General features: G+C 42.8%; 1 protein-coding gene across 2 annotated transcripts; it reads left to right on the forward strand.

Moving 5' to 3' along the window:
* Nucleotides 1–394: 394 nt before the first annotated feature.
* LOC129842551 (dynein regulatory complex protein 9-like) lies at nucleotides 395–15,717 on the forward strand. Of its 2 annotated transcripts, XM_055911146.1 has the most exons (10): nucleotides 395–512; nucleotides 673–819; nucleotides 975–1,177; nucleotides 1,513–1,641; nucleotides 11,082–11,163; nucleotides 11,424–11,585; nucleotides 12,455–12,529; nucleotides 13,591–13,722; nucleotides 15,058–15,159; nucleotides 15,332–15,717. In XM_055911146.1, exons 2-10 carry the CDS (start codon nucleotides 691–693, stop codon nucleotides 15,437–15,439), a joined length of 1,122 nt encoding a protein of 373 aa, XP_055767121.1. In that variant the 5' UTR covers nucleotides 395–512; nucleotides 673–690; the 3' UTR covers nucleotides 15,440–15,717. The 2 variants fall into 2 exon arrangements, with proteins under 2 accessions (XP_055767121.1, XP_055767122.1); XM_055911147.1 differs by having other exon boundaries at nucleotides 395–819.
* The last annotated feature ends 1 nt before the right edge of the window (nucleotide 15,718 follows it).

The raw sequence follows: 15,718 nt of genomic DNA on the forward strand, positions 1-15,718 counted from the left end.
GCCAAAAAACATTTGTGAAAAACTGAACAGAGAGAAAACACAGACTGAAAATCTGCCAAAGAGCTGGACTCGTGTTTGTGTGAGTGAGTTATACTACATTATTCCAAATGTAGACTTAATAACATAGAAATTTCGATTTTATAAAAGTGGCCTTTTGTAATTCTCACCTTCACTGTAAGAAAAATGGCAGAAAAGGAAGTTGGAATGGAATGCTGGGAAATTCACGTAGTCGGTTACGACAGAAACGCATAATCAAAACATGTATTTATTTGTATCTAACTATTCAACTGTCACTTTATTGCATTCTCGTGCGTTTCACACAACATAATAATCAAAGTAAATAAGAATTTGTAATTTTTTGAAAACAATAATCAAATGTTGTGCGTTACCAGGGTAACCGGGGTAAACTACCAAGTGTGCTGCTAGACAAACTAAACTATGCTCTAGTTGAACTACTGGCCTTTTATTGTCCAAATATAGCTATTAAACTTCAACACTTTCCGTGAAGACACGTAAGAAATATATCTAGCTACGAATCTGTTGATTGTGTTATTGAGCATTTTGCCCAGGATATTTCTAACACAAAAATGTCACAGTTAGAAAACGGTATCGTTAGTAGCTAGCTAGATAGGTGATGTTGTAAATTGCTTGGCTAATTTCGCTCGAATTCAGTGTTCACAGACCATCAGGATGTCGGTTCCTTTGTCTGGGGTAGAGCTGCTCAGAGTGTGTACAGTGCTCCAGGACTGTGAGGCACAGCTGGCAGTGTTGGGTCACATCATGCCCGACACCTACAGGGGTCGTCCAGAAGCTGATAAGGTATTATCGGATTATCCTCAGCTAACATTATACGCGGAGCTAATGTCAGTTGGCTTTTTCAAGCGATGATGCGTCTTTAGCAAATTAATGGTATGCTTGCTATCTAAGCTGTAATTTTCTCCTATTCAGCCCGTATTCATATTTTTTTGTGGAAGTTTGTGTCAGCCGACATTGGACAGGTCCTTGAACAGCAGAAAGGGGCAGAGCAGAACCTGAAAGCAGCCTGTCAGTTTGAGAGAGAGTCTGGGAGACTGTCAGATGCCACCCGTGAGCTGGACAGATCCCAGAAGGAACTGAACCCCACAATAGAGGAGAACCCACTGTCCCCTGACAACCTGGCCAAGGTGCAGAGAGACGGGTGGGTTCCAGATAGCTCTTGTTCGGGGCTTTAGTGCAAGTTCCGACTTGGACCAGAGCTAGGTTCCAGACAATTTAATAAAATAGAAGCCCACAACTCTGTGCTTCAAACAGAGATGTATTATGATTTATTATGCACACAAGACAACTTTTCATGGGATCTTTTTCAGGTTAACCACTGAATTAAACACATTGCCATTGTTTACATTTGTCAAACATTTCCAAGGTGCAGAGCAGACTGTATTAACTGTGAATCCAAAAAGTACCCTGTATGCCATCTACCTCATAAATAACGATCATGCTCTCTTTCTCTCTCTCTGTCTTCCTGGCATACAGTCAGTTTGTGGGTCAAGTGATTGCTGATGTGTTGGCAGAGCTGCAAGAGAAAGGGACCTTTCACAGCTTGCTTTTCGCTGTGGAAGAAGAGAAAAGAAGGAAGGCCAACCTCCAGGACATAATAATCAGGTCAGGTTATGGTCAATATGAATATGTAGGCTAATAATTCATTGTCTGTGCAGGCAATAGTCAAATTCTTTCAAAACCCACACAAAGAGGAGGCTGCTGAGGGGAGGGTGGCTTGTAATAATATCTGGAATGTTGTAAATGGAATGGTATCAAACGCATGGATGTGTATGATACCGTTCCAGCCATTTCTATGAGCCTGTTTTATTTTGATTGAAAACAGAGCTATAATTTGTCTTTGCTTATTATAGGACTTGTATACAGTGTCTGCCTTACAATTCAATCTAAAAAGGGATTACATTTGATGTTTTTCCCGATAGATCTACACAACCTACTCCACATTTTCAAAGTGAAAGAAAGTTTTAGAACATTTTCCCCAAAAATAAATATGTAGTGAGGGCCAGCCAGCGAGAGCATAGCAAACATGTCGCAGTGGTGGGTAGTATATGGGGCTTTGGTGACAAAATGGATGGCACTGTGATAGACTACATCCAGTTTGCTGAGTAGAGTGTTGGAGGCTATTTTGTAAATGACATTGCCGAAGTCAAGGATCGGTAGGATAGTTAGTTTTACGAGGGTATGTTTGGCAGCATAAGTGAAGGAGACTTTGTTGCGAAATAGGAAGCCGATTCCACATTTAATTTTGGATTGGAGATGCTTAATGTGAGTCTGGAAGGAGAGTTTACAGTCTAACCAGACACCTGGTATTTGTAATTGTCCACATATTCTAAGTCAGAACCGTCCAGAGTAGTGATGCTAGTCGGGCGGGAGGGTGCGGGCAGAAATCGGTTCAAGAGCATGAACTTAGCTTTGCTAGCATTTAAAAGCAGTTGGAGGCCACGGAAGGAGTGTTGTATGGCTTTGAAGCTCGTTTGGAGGTTTGTTAGCACAATGTCCAAAGAAGGGCCAGATGTATACAAAATGGTGTCGTCTGCGTAGAGGTGGATCAGAGAATCACCAGCAGCAAGAGCGACGTCATTGATATATACAGAGAAAAGAGTAGGCCCGAGAATTGAACCCTGTGGCACCCCCATAGAGACTGCCAGAGGTCTGGACAACAGGCCCTCCAATTTGACACACTGAACTCTATCAGAGAAATAGTTGGTGAACCAAGCGAGGCAGTCATTTGAGAAACCAAGTCTATTGAGTCTGCCGATAGGAATGACAGAGTCGACAGCCTTGGCCAGGTCAATGAAGACGTCTGCACAGTACTGTCTTTTTTCGATGGCGGTTATGATATCTTTTAGGACCTTGAGCGTGGCTGAGGTGCACCCATGACCAGCTCGGAAACCAGGTTGCATAGTGGAGAAGGTACGGTGGGATTCAAAATGGTCAGTGATCTGTTTATTAACTTGGCTTTTGAAGATTTTAGAAAGGCAGGGCAGGATGGATATAGGTCTATAACAGTTTGGGTCTAGAGTGTCTCCCCCTTTGAAGAGTGGGATGACCGTGGCAGCTTTCCAATCTTTGGGGATCTCAGACGATACGACAGACAGGTTGAATAGGCTAGTAATAGGAGTTGCAACAATTTTGGCAGATCATTTTAGAAAGAGAGGGTGCAGATTGTCTAGCCCAGCTGATTTGTAGGGATCCAGATTTTGCAGCTCTTACAGAACATCAGCTGTCTGTATTTGGGTGGGGTAGGCGGCGAGGAGGGGGGGGGGGGGGGGGGGGGGGGGGGCTTGGGCAAGTTGCTGCAGGGGGTGCTGAGATGTTGGCCGGAGTAGGGGTAGCCAGGTGGAAAGCATGGCCAGCAGTAGAAAAATCCTTATTGAAACTATCGAGATTTAACGGTGGTGACAGTGTTTCCTACCCTCAGTGAAGTGGGCAGCTGGGAGGAGTTGCTCTTATTCTCAATGGACTTAAGTGTCCCAAAACTTTTTGGAATTAGTGCTACAGGATGCACATTTCTGGTCAAGGGCAGTCAAGTCTGGGGTGAACCAAGGGCTATATCTGTTTTTAGTTCTACATTTTTTGAATGGGGCATGCATATTTAAGATGGTGAGTAAAGCACTTTTGAAGAGCAACCAGGCATCCTCTACTGACAGGATGAGGTCAATATCCTTCCAGGATACGCGGGCCAGGTTGATTAGAAAGGCCTGCTCGCTGAAGTGTTTTAGGGAGCGTTTGACAGTGATGAGGGGTGGTCGTTTGACCGTGGACCCATTGCGCACGCAGGCAATGAGGCAGTGATCACTGAGATCCTGGTTGAAGACAGCAGAGGTATTTAGAGGGTAAGTTGGTCAGGATGATATCTAAGAGGTTGGTTACGGATTTAGTGTTGTATCTGGTAGGTTCCTTGATAATTTGTGTGAGATTGAGGGCATCTAGCTTAGATTGTAGGACAGCCGGGGTGTTAAGCATGTCCCAGTTTAGGTCACCTAACAGGGCGAACTCTGAAGATAGATGGGGGCGATGAATTCACATATGGTGTCCAGGGCACAGCTGGGGGCTGAAGGGGTCTATAACAAGCGGTAACGGTGAGAGACTTGTTTCTGGAAAGGTGAATTTTCAAAAGTATAAGCTCAAATTGTTTAGGCACAGACCTGGATAGTATGACAGAACTCTGCAGGCTCTCTCTGCAGTAGATTGCAACTCCGCCACCTTTGGCATTTCTACCTTGTCGGAAAATGTTATAGTTAGGGATAGAAATTTCAGGATGTTTGGTGGCCTTCCTAAGCTAGGATTATGACACAGCTAGGGCATCCGGGTTGGCGGAGTGTGCTAAAGCAGTGAATAAAACAAACTTAGGGAGGATGTTTCTAATGTTAACATGCATGAAACCAAGGCTTTTACGGTTACAGAAGTCAACAAATGAGAGCGCATGGGGAATGGGAGTGATGCTGGAGGCTGCAGGGCCTGGGTTAACTTTTACATCACCAGAGGAACAGAGGAGGAGTAGGATAAGTGTACGCCTAAAGGCTAAAAGAACTGGTCGTCTAATGTGTTTGGAACAGAGAGTAAAAGGAGCAGATTTCTGGCCGCGGAAGAATAGATTCAAGGCATAATGTACAGACAAGGGTATGGTAGGATGTGAGTACAGTGGAGGTACGCCTAGGCATTGAGTGACGATCAGAGATGTTTTGTTCTTAGAGGCACCATTTAAGCCAGGTGAGGTCACCGCATGTGTGAGGTGTGGAACAAAAGGGCTAGCTAAGGCATATTGAGCAGAGCTGGAGGCTCTACAGTGAAATAAGACAATAATCACTAACCAACATAATGACATTAGGGAGAGGCATGTGTAGCGGAGTGATCATATGGTCCATTTAGTAACTTGGCGAGCTGAAGACACGGCAATTCAGACAGCTAGCAGGCTGGGGCTAGCAGATGGGCCTCAGGGGGACGTCGCAACGTAAGAGCCTGTAGAAACCCCCTCGGACGGTTACGTCGGCAGACCAGTTGTAATGGATCAGCGTGGATCTGTGTCGGCAGTAAAGGGGTCCAGGCCTATTTGCAAAAGAGGTATTGTAGCCCAGGAATTGACTGATGGATCTCTGCGGCTAGCCAGGAGATGGGCCTAGCTCGAGGCTAGCTCCAGGCTAACTGGTGCTTGCTTCGGGACAGAAACGTTAGCCAGTTGTAGCCACTCGGATAGCAGCTAGCTAGCTGCGATGATCCGGTGTAAAGTTTCAGAGCTTGCGGTAGGAATCCGGAGATGTGGTAGAGAAAAATCAGTCCGATATGCTCTGGATGGATATCGCGCTGTGCAGACTGGCAGGATTTGATCGGGCTGAGGCCAACGTAAATCTTAAATACTTGGTGGAAGCACCTTTGGGAGACATTACAGCTGTGAATTCTACCAACTTTGCACAACTCTTAGGGCAAATATATCCATTGTTTTAGTCAAAATCGCGAAAGTTCATTACATTTGGTTGGGGATCATTGACGGAAAGCGATATTTAAACCTCGTCTCTGATTTTTTTTAAAGCAGATTTAATTCAGGACTGAGACTAGACCACTCAGGAACAGTCAACACCTCTTGGAAAGCCCTTCTGGTGTCTTTTGCATAAAAATGTGTGTAGTTGTTCACAGAAGACTGAGGTGGGTTTCTCTGTAACTTTTTAACTGGGCTTTTCTTCTTTCATATTTATTTTGATCCTAACAAACTCCTCAGTTCCTGCCGGTGACAAGCATACCCATAACATGATCCCAATACTTGGAAATACAAAGAGATCAACAACATTGCATTCACTCATATTCCTGGCCTGTATGACAAAGTGAAAAGAAATAGCCGGTGTTAAAAAAAAATCCACTAGATGGGAACGGAGGTAAGATGTCAGACTCTACAAAGCGGTGCAGATTGCCTCAAGATAAAATCATAATATTCAATATCTGTAAGACTAAATATTAGAACTTTAAATACTCGTGGGTAATAACCTTCAATCTGGATAAGACAAAACAAATCATCAGGCTTAAGAAATGTATCGACAAATATTACAACAACAAGCAACACCAAACATGACAGAGTAAACAAGGAGAACCAATCTCCAAAAGAAAATGAGACTGACGGACACAGACCATTTATGCTTTTCACTACCGGGAATGGTAAGGGTGGAAACCAATCTGTTCAAATCCATCGACGACAAACTGCATACTTGAATTAGTTAGGAAAGATATAAAGGAGTTGAAGGCGAGCCTCGAGACGAGTGACGAAAAAGCTGCGACAATGGAGAAAGAAACAAACAAGCTTAAAGGGACAGTCAATAAGATTGAAATGGACGTTAAATGAACTTAAAGGAGAACATCTTTCTGAGAGAAGCCTTACTTGACATACAGAATAGATCTATGAGAGAAAATATGGTACTTACTGCTATCCAAGAAAAAGGAGAAGTTCCTGAAAATGTGGTGAAGGAATTCCTTCTTACAGCGCTTCAGAACCCCTCCAGAACCCTCGCAAAATATATTTCTCCCATGGGCAAAGAAACTCAAAAGGGGTAATGATATTAATTAACAGTAATTTTGATCCGAATGTGCAAATTTCCAAACAGATCATCAAGGTAGAAGGGTGAATGTAAATATGTTATTGGACCATAAACAGATATGGCTCATTAACCTTTACGAACCAAATTATGATGATCCACGCTTCTTTGAAAATATATATAATAGTTTATCAACCATACAAGCTATACAAGACTGTATTATCATGGTGGGAGATTATATTACGGTTTTAAATACCGCTATGGACCGTAAAGGAAATGACACTACAAACTATCCCCTTCATACACTTAAGGAAATCCCGAATATCATGGATATATTGGAACTAGTGGATATATGGAGGCTTAAATATCCTGACCTAGTGAGATATACATGGCAGAGGCTCAATCAATTTAGTCGTCTTGACTACTTTCTCTCTGGCACCAAAAGTTAGTGTTGATAGGGGACAGATTGCAGTCGGAGCATCAAATAATTGTCATATATATTACTCTTACAGAATTTCCACGTGGGCGAGGATATTTAAAATGTAGTTAAAGCCTAATGGATGACAACTTGTTTTTAACTAGAACAGAAGTATTTATAACTGACTATTTCTGACAAAACATAGGTATTAGAGGTCGACCGATTATGATTTTTCAACGCCGATACCGATTATTTGGAGGACCAAAAAAAGCTGATACCGATTAAATGGGACGCTTTTTATATATACACTGCTCAAAAAAATAAAGGGAACACTAAAATAACACATCCTAGATCTGAATGAATGAACTATTCTTATTAAATACTTTTTTCTTTACATAGTTGAATGTGCTGACAACAAAATCACACAAAAATTATCAATGGAAATCAAATTTATCAACCCATGGAGGTCTGGATTTGGAGTCACACTCAAAATTAAAGTGGAAAACCACACTACAGGCTGATCCAACTTTGATGTAATGTCCTTAAAACAAGTCAAAATGAGGCTCAGTAGTGTGTGACCTCCACGTGCCTGTATGACCTCCCTACAACGCCTGGGCATGCTCCTGATGAGGTGGCGGATGGTCTCCTGAGGGAGACCATACCTGGACTCCTCCCAGACCTGGACTAAAGCATCCGCCAACTCCTGGACAGTCTGTGGTGCAACGTGGCGTTGGTGGATGGAGCGAGACATGATGTCCCAGATGTGCTCAATTGGATTCAGGTCTGGGGAACGGCCGGGCCAGTCCATAGCATCAATGCCTTCCTCTTGCAGGAACTGCTGACAGGAAGTTCCTGCAAGAGGAACCCAGGGCCAACCGCACCAGCATATGGTCTCACAAGGGGTCTGAGGATCTCATCTCGGTACCTAATGGCAGTCAGGCTACCTCCGAGGAGCCCATGGAGGGCTGTGCGGCCCCCCAAAGAAATGCCACCCCACACCATGACTGACCCAGCGCCAAACCGGTCATGCTGTAGGATGTTGCAGAACGTTCTCCACGGCATCTCCAGACTGTCACATGTGCTCAGTGTGAACCTGCTTTCATCTGTGAAGAGCACAAAGCGCCAGTGGCGAATTTGCCAATGTTGGTGTTCTCTGGCAAATGCCAAACGTCCTGCACGGTGTTGGGCTGTAAGCACAACCCCCACCTGTGAACGCCGGGCCCTCATACCACCCTCATGGAGTCTGTTTTTGACCGTTTGAGCAGACACATGCACATTTGTGGCCTGCTGGAGGTCATTTTGCAGGGCTCTGGCAGTGCTCCTCCTTGCACAAAGGCAGAGGTAGCGGTCCTGCTGCTGGCTTGTTGCCCTCCTACAGCCTCCTCCACGTCTCCTGATGTACTCCTGATGTACTGGCCTGTCTCCTGGTAGCGCCTCCATGCTCTGGACACTACGCTGACAGACACAGCAAACCTTCTTGCCACAGCTCGCATTGATGTGCCATCCTGGATGAGCTGCACTACCATTTGTGTGGGTTGTAGACTCCGTCTCATGCTACCACTAGAGTGAAAGCACCGCCAGCATTCAAAAGTGACCAAAACATCAGCCAGGAAGCATAGGAACTGAGAAGTGGTCTGTGGTCACCACCTGCAGAACCACTCCTTTATTGGGGGTGTCTTGCTAATTGCCTATAATTCCCACCTGGTGTCTATTCCATTTGCACAACAGTTTGTGAAATTTATTGTCAATCAGTGTTGCTTCCTAAGTGGACAGTTTGATTTCACAGAAGTGTGATTGACTTGGAGTTACATTGTGTTGTTTAAGTGTTGCCTTTATTTTTTTGAGCAGTGTATATATGTGTATATAATAATGACAATTACAACAATACTAAATTAACACTTTTATTTTAACTTAAAATAATACATAACTAAAATCTATGTAGTCTCAAATATATAATGAAACATGCTCTATTTGGTTTAAATAATGCAAAAACACAGTGTTGGGAACAAAGTAAAAGTGCAATATGTGTCATGTAAAAAAGCTAACGTTTATGTTCCTTGCTCTGAACATATGAAAGCTGGTGGTTCAATATTCCCAGTTAAGAAGTTTTAGGTTGTAGTTATTATAGGAATTATGACGCGTCAACAATTTTCTCTATACCATTTGTATTTAATGTACCTTTGACTATTTGATGCTCTTATAGGCACTTTAGTATTCCCATCCCAATCTCAGGAGTCTATAGGCTTGAAGTCATAAACAACACTGTCCTTCAAGCATTGCTAAGAGCTGCTGGCAAATGCAGGAAAGTGCTGTTTGAATGAATGCTTACGAGCCTGCTGCTGCCTACCACCACTCAGTCAGACTGCTCTACCAAATATAAAATCATAGACTTAATTAAAATATAATAAACACAGAAATACGAGCCTTTGGTCATTAATATGGTCAAATCCGGAAACTATCATTTTGAAAACAAAATGTTTATTCTTTCAGTGAAATACGGAACCGTTCCGTATTTTATCGAACCGGTGGCAACCCTAAGTCTAAATATTGCTGTAACATTGCACAACCTTCAATGTTATGTCATAATTATGTAAAATCCTAGGAAATTAGTTCGCACCGAGCCAGGCGGCCCAAACTGTTGCAAATACCCTGACATTGCTTGTAATAAAACGCAAGAGAAGTGACACTTTCCCTAGTTAATATTGCCTGCTAACATGAATTTATTTTAACGAAATATGCAGGTTTAAAAAAATATACATTTGTGTATTGACTTTAAGAAAGGCATTGATGTTTATGGTTAGGTACATTCGTACAACTATTGTGCTGATGTTAAATCTTCACCCGTTTGGCGAAGTAAGCTGTGATTAGATGATAAATTAACAGGCACCTCATTGATTATATGCAACGCAGGACAAGCTAGTTAACCTAGTAATATCATCAACCATGTGTAGTTAACTAGTGATTATGATAAGATAAGTTTAATGCTAGCTAGCAACTTACCTTGGCTGGTCAGCCTTAACTGGTCAGCCTGCCACGCAGAATACAATGTAATCGGCGTCCAAAAATGCCGATTACCGATTGTTATGAAAACATGAAATCGGCCCTAATTAATCAGACGACCTCTAATAGGTATAGAAGATCCCCTTATTGTATGGGACAATTTTAAATCCAATTCAGTACTCATCTCTAAAACAAAAGCAATTTAGGTCAAAATAATACATATTTTTTATTTTTAACCTTTATTTAACTAGGCAAGTCAGTTAAGAACAAATTCTTATTTACAATGACAGCCTAGGAACAGTGGGTTAACTGCCTTGTTCAGGAGGAGAACGACAGATTTTTACCTTGTCAGCTCGGTGATTTTTACCTTGTCAGCTCGAGTTCATCGGTTGTAACCAAAAATCGCAAATTTGGACTCATCAGACCAAAAGAACACATTTCCACCGGTCTAATGTCCATTGCTCGTGTGTCTTGGCCCAAGCGAGTCTCTTCTTATTATTTGTGTCCTTTAGTATTGGTTTCTTTGCAGCAATTCGACCATGAAGGCCTGATTCACACATTCTCCTCTGAACAGTTGATGTTGAGATGTGTCTGTTACTTGAACACTGAAGCATTTATTTGGGCTGCAATTTCTGAAGCTGGTAATTCTAATGAACTTATCCTCCGCAGCAGAGGTAACTCTGGGTCTTCCTTTCCTGTGGCGGACCTCATGAGAGAGAGTTTCATCATAGCGCTTGATGGTTTTTGCGACTGCACTTGAAGAAACTTTCAAAGTTCTTGAAAATGTCCACATTGACTGACCTTTATGTCTTAATGGTGGACTGTCGTTTCTCTTTGCTTATTTGAGATGTTCTTGCCATAATATGGACTTGGTCTTTTACCAAATAGGGCTATCATCTGTATACCACCCCTTCCTTTGAAAACACATTACTGATTGGCTCAAATGCAATAAGAAGGAAATAAATTCAACAATTTAACTTTTAACAAGGGACACCTGTTAATTAAAATACATTCCAGGTGACTATCTCATGAAGCTGGTTGAGAGAATGCCAAGAGTATACTCACACTTACACATTGAGCCTGATTGCTGTCTGTGTGTATTGCAGGGAGGAGGGCAGCCAGCAGAGGATCAAAGCTCTTCAGAGACAGCTGCTTGACATCCGCAAGGAAAAAACTCTGGAGCTGCAGGTACCATAACTGAGGAAGACAACGGAGACACATTCCTTCACGTGCCCGATATGATTTTCAATCTAGTAATGGGCAAGATTAGAATTAGGCTACACATTGACTGACTCTTGGTGGTGCTCCAAGTTCCTTGAGGGTGTCAGACGTCGATGTCTTTGAAAATCGGGGTGCCTCCCTGTTTTTCCTTCTCAGGTAAATACATGACAAAGTATTGGCAACTTATGTAATACTTTGCGCAAACTGTCTTAATGTTGTCCCTTTAGCGACTTGAGGAGATGACTGCCCACCTGAAGGACCAGCTACAGAAGAGGAAGGCTAAGACTGGGCTGGAGAGGAAGTATGTGAAGAGCAGCGCGGAGCTGCTGGTGTACCAGGGACAGAAGATCAACACACACTCTGAGAAGCAGCTGGAGGAAGAGATCAGGGTGTGTGTCTTTGTGGCACTGTCCAGAATCATCCCCTAGCCCCTAAGGCTGTGTTTACACAGGCAGCCCAAATCTGATCTTTTGCCCAATTAGTGGCAAACATCTGATCTTATTGGTCAAAAGACCAATTAGTGGTAAAAGATCAGAATTGGGCTGCCTGTGTAAACGCAGTCTAAGTGCCTCATGCAGTGGCGGATTGGCAATTCTGACATATGCCAGATGGGCTGGACCATTTTTGTTGTTGGGTAGGCTGGTCGAAATTGACACACACACAAATATATATTTTTATATAAAGACATGGCCAGCGGGCCATGGGCCTGTAAAGATTTGTTGTACAGAGTTTTGCGCAATTTCTATGTTCTACTAATCTATAATGAGCTTTTGGCTGACCAGTGGGCAACAGCCATCTAGTTAATGTGTATTGAGTTTCCACTTCCTCTGATGTTGAACCTCAAGTTAATTAGCCTATGATATTACTTAATGCACATATGTATTTAAATGTCATGTGTCAACACTGCTCGCAGTGTCTAATTAGGGTGTGTAGGGTCAGGGTGTGTGTGTGGGGTGTGGGTGTGGGGGGGGTTGGCGGCGCATGTAGTGATGTGGGCTGGTGTGGATGAAATGCCAGGGATGAATTCTTGTTCCAGTCCACCCACGAAGATCTCATAGAATTGGGTAGGTATTGCTTTTTGCTAATACCTACACATTTCTTGTAGCTATCCCATCCTTTCAGATCTACACAAGCGGCTAGGGGGTGTTTCTGGACAGAGCCTTTGGTGTGACTTGGCTACAGACTTTGTAGGTTTGGCTGTAGAGAGATGGTTACCACTACATGTGCATCTGTGTAATCATTGTTCCTCTGTCCTCAGCTACTGCGGGAGAGGTTGGAGGAGGAGAGGAGAGTTCATATGAAGACGGAGACTTTCCTCAAGAAACGTCAGACAGTACGTGTGCAGTGGTGGTTGGAAAATGGCATGACATGACTTGTGTATAGGAGCATAATTTATCTTGTGTGTGACATATACAGTACCGGTCAAAAGTTAAATACCTACTCATTCCAGGGTTTTCTTTATTTTTACTAATTTTCTACATTCTAGAATAATAGTGAACACATCAAAACAATGAAATAACACATGGAATCATGTAGTAACCAAAAAAGTGTTAAAAAACAGGAAAATGACCCAACACACCTCCAGGCTGTGTAAGGGCTATTTGACCAAGAAGGAGAGTGATGGAGTGCTGCATCAGATGACCAGGCCTCCACAAAAACCCGACCTTACCCAAATTGAGATGGTTTGGTATGAGTCGGACCGCAGAGTGATAGAAAAGCAGCCAACAAGTGCTCAGCATATGTGGGAACTTCTTCAAGACTGTTGAAAAAGCATTTCAGGTGGTGAAGCTGTTTGAGAGAATGCCAAGAGTGTGCAAAGCAGTCATCAAGGCAAAGGGTGGCTATTTAAGTATAAAATATAATGATTTTTTTGAACACTTTTTTGGTTACTACATGATTCCATATGTGTTATTTCATAGTTTTGATGTCTTCAGTATTATTCTACAATGTAGATAATAGTTAAAAATAAAGGAAAACCCTTGAATGAGTAGGTGTTCTAAAACTTTGGACCGGTATTGTATATTGGGTGTAGTAGGATGACTTGGTACATTCTTTGAGCTGACATCTAAATGCTGTTATTTTATTGCAATAGTAGAATCCCAAATCAATCCCTAGCACCTATTCAGGGTTCGGCAACCTTTACGAAAGCAATAGCAATTAAAACATTTTTAATCACAAAAAATGTGTTGGGGGAGCTGTACAAGAAATTGATGAGCCCTTGTCTCTAGAGCAATAGCGGCCATAGCTGGGATTTAGCACCACGAATAGCTGCAGATCAAATCACTGCAAAATCTGACTTTGAGAACCACAAAACAGTGGACAGCGGCCGTCAGCAGAGCCATATTTGTCTGTCAGGTGAAGCTGCAACAATGTGTGTTTGTGTGCACCTCTCAGAGTCTGGATGAGAAGCTGGAGGTGTGGATGGAGCGCTATGAGAGAGACATGGAGGACAAGCAGCAGGAGCTCAACAGCCTGAACAACAAAAAAGCTAACAATCTCTCCCAGCTCCAGGAGCTGGCCAAGAAGGTGAGGACAAAGCCTGGGTTGATTTCATTAGGCACCAAACAGGGAAAAACAGACTGAAATAGGGAGGGACCACCTGGACTTTTCTAAAAAGAAACAGTAGTTTTCATTTTCGGTTGAATAATGTTTTGCTTCGGTGTGCCCTAATGAATACAACCCTGGTCTGCATGGCTCACAACCCATTTCTTTCTGTAGTATACGGTTTAGCGCACTGACACTAGGTAATGAATAGGATAGTAGGCCTGATATACACTGAGTATACCAAACATTAGGAACACCGTCCTATTATTGAGTTGCACATCCCACCTGCAAATAAACTGTTATTGCAAGTCCTCAGATCATTAAAGGGGAAATCTGCAGTTGCTACATACGTTTTTTTAAACTTTTAAATGAATTGTACACTACATAGCCAAAAGTATGTGGACACCCCTTCAAAGTAGTGGATTCTATAACTAAACCGAGATAGACCACAGTGTGTCGTTTTCAATATATTGGCGCGTTCTAGCATGCATCTGCATATTTCCGTCGGGGAACGCCTACTCTGTGAAGTGCGCCTGTGCAATAACTCAATTCACCCTTGCACTCCTAAACAACGCAATTTAAAAAAAACTTTGACCCTTTTGCAAAGTCTCCAAAACATAGTCCACTCTGTTCATAACAGATTGTAGTTTTGGGAACAGAAAACTGTATTGAGATCAAATGTTTCATCAAGGAGAAAATGTGCAGAATGTCAGCCAAAATCCACCTTCTCCAACTGCAGGTCAGTGGGCTTCCTCTCACTACCATATTTGGTACTGAGTGGAAACGCCAAGCAGATGCTTCACATCTGGTGAAATATCTGTCTCATTGTTCTGTGACACAATCTTCATAGACAAACATTGGCAGTAGAATGGCCCTTACTGAAGAGTTCAGCGACTTTCAACGTGGAATTGTCATAGGATGCCACCTTTCCAAAAAGTCAGTTTGTCAAATTTCTGCCCTGCTAGAGCTGCACTGGTCAACTGTAGGTGCTCTTATTGTGAAGTGGAAACGTCTAGGAGCAACAACAGCTCAGCCGCGAAGTGGTAGGCCACACAAGCTCACAGAATGGGACCGCCGAGTCCAGAAGCGCGTAAAAATGTCTGTCCTCGGTTGCAACACTCACTACCGAGTTCCAAACTGCCTCTGGAAGCAACATCAGCACAAGAACTGTTCATCAGGAGCTCCATGTAATGAGTTTCCATACATAGCTTTTTACTAAAATAGACTGCAAATTGCCGCTTTTAGAAAGTATACCCGTATGGAACAGAAATTGTACTCTGGATATTGACTCGGTCTTTGTACTTTCTTCTGTTCCAGTACAGAGACATTGAGCAGGTGGTCATCGAGGACAGGATGGAGAAAGAGGCCCTACGCAGGAAGCTGGAGAAGGAACATATGGAGCGAGACGCAGCCACCAAGGTAATCATTGAACAATCTTTAATAAATCACCACCACCTGCCCAGCAAGGAAACCAATCACATCCAGTGGCAGTGCAGTGTTTAATGTCATGCATCTTGTTCACAATTGTACTCCCCTCTTCTTTTGTTCATTCCACTAAATCATTTTCTTATTCCCTGTCTGTCACTTGCAGATCCAGTCGTGGTGGAGGGGAACATTAGTGCGACGCGGCCTGGGCCCCTATAAGAAAGGCAAGAAGCCCAAGTCCAAGGAGGGAAAGAAGGGAAAGAAGAAAAAGTGAGGTGTCCCTTCTTCAAGAGCTCCAGTGAAAGGAAACCAAAAAAAAATCTCAATACAGACATGTTACTTTTCATCAATGTTCAATTCCTGATTACAGACAATCTAAGTCGACACTGGCCTGTAGGCAAATATATCTTCAATGAGAAAAGCTTTTTTTTTCTTTAACAGAGTGAAGTTGGCATGGTCATTTTGAATACTACTACCACCATTGCCAGGTTCTTACTTATATTCAGTCTAACACAAGGGCAAGAATGGTAATAAACAAGCGTACTCATGAGAC

This window comes from Salvelinus fontinalis, unplaced genomic scaffold, assembly GCF_029448725.1.
Source record: "Salvelinus fontinalis isolate EN_2023a unplaced genomic scaffold, ASM2944872v1 scaffold_0051, whole genome shotgun sequence".
NCBI classification, from domain to species: Eukaryota; Metazoa; Chordata; class Actinopteri; order Salmoniformes; family Salmonidae; genus Salvelinus; species Salvelinus fontinalis.

What these genes read in the sequence shown, in the direction of transcription:
- LOC129842551 (XM_055911147.1), top strand. Translation starts at nt 691, where the DNA reads ATGTCGGTTCCTTTGTCTGGGGTAGAGCTGCTCAGAGTGTGTACAGTG. An exon ending in AGCTGGAGGAAGAGATCAGG is followed by an intron (nt 11,586 to 12,454) that starts GTGTGTGTCTTT and finishes CTCTGTCCTCAG; the next exon opens with CTACTGCGGGAGAGGTTGGA. An exon ending in TCCAGGAGCTGGCCAAGAAG is followed by an intron (nt 13,723 to 15,057) that starts GTGAGGACAAAG and finishes CTTCTGTTCCAG; the next exon opens with TACAGAGACATTGAGCAGGT.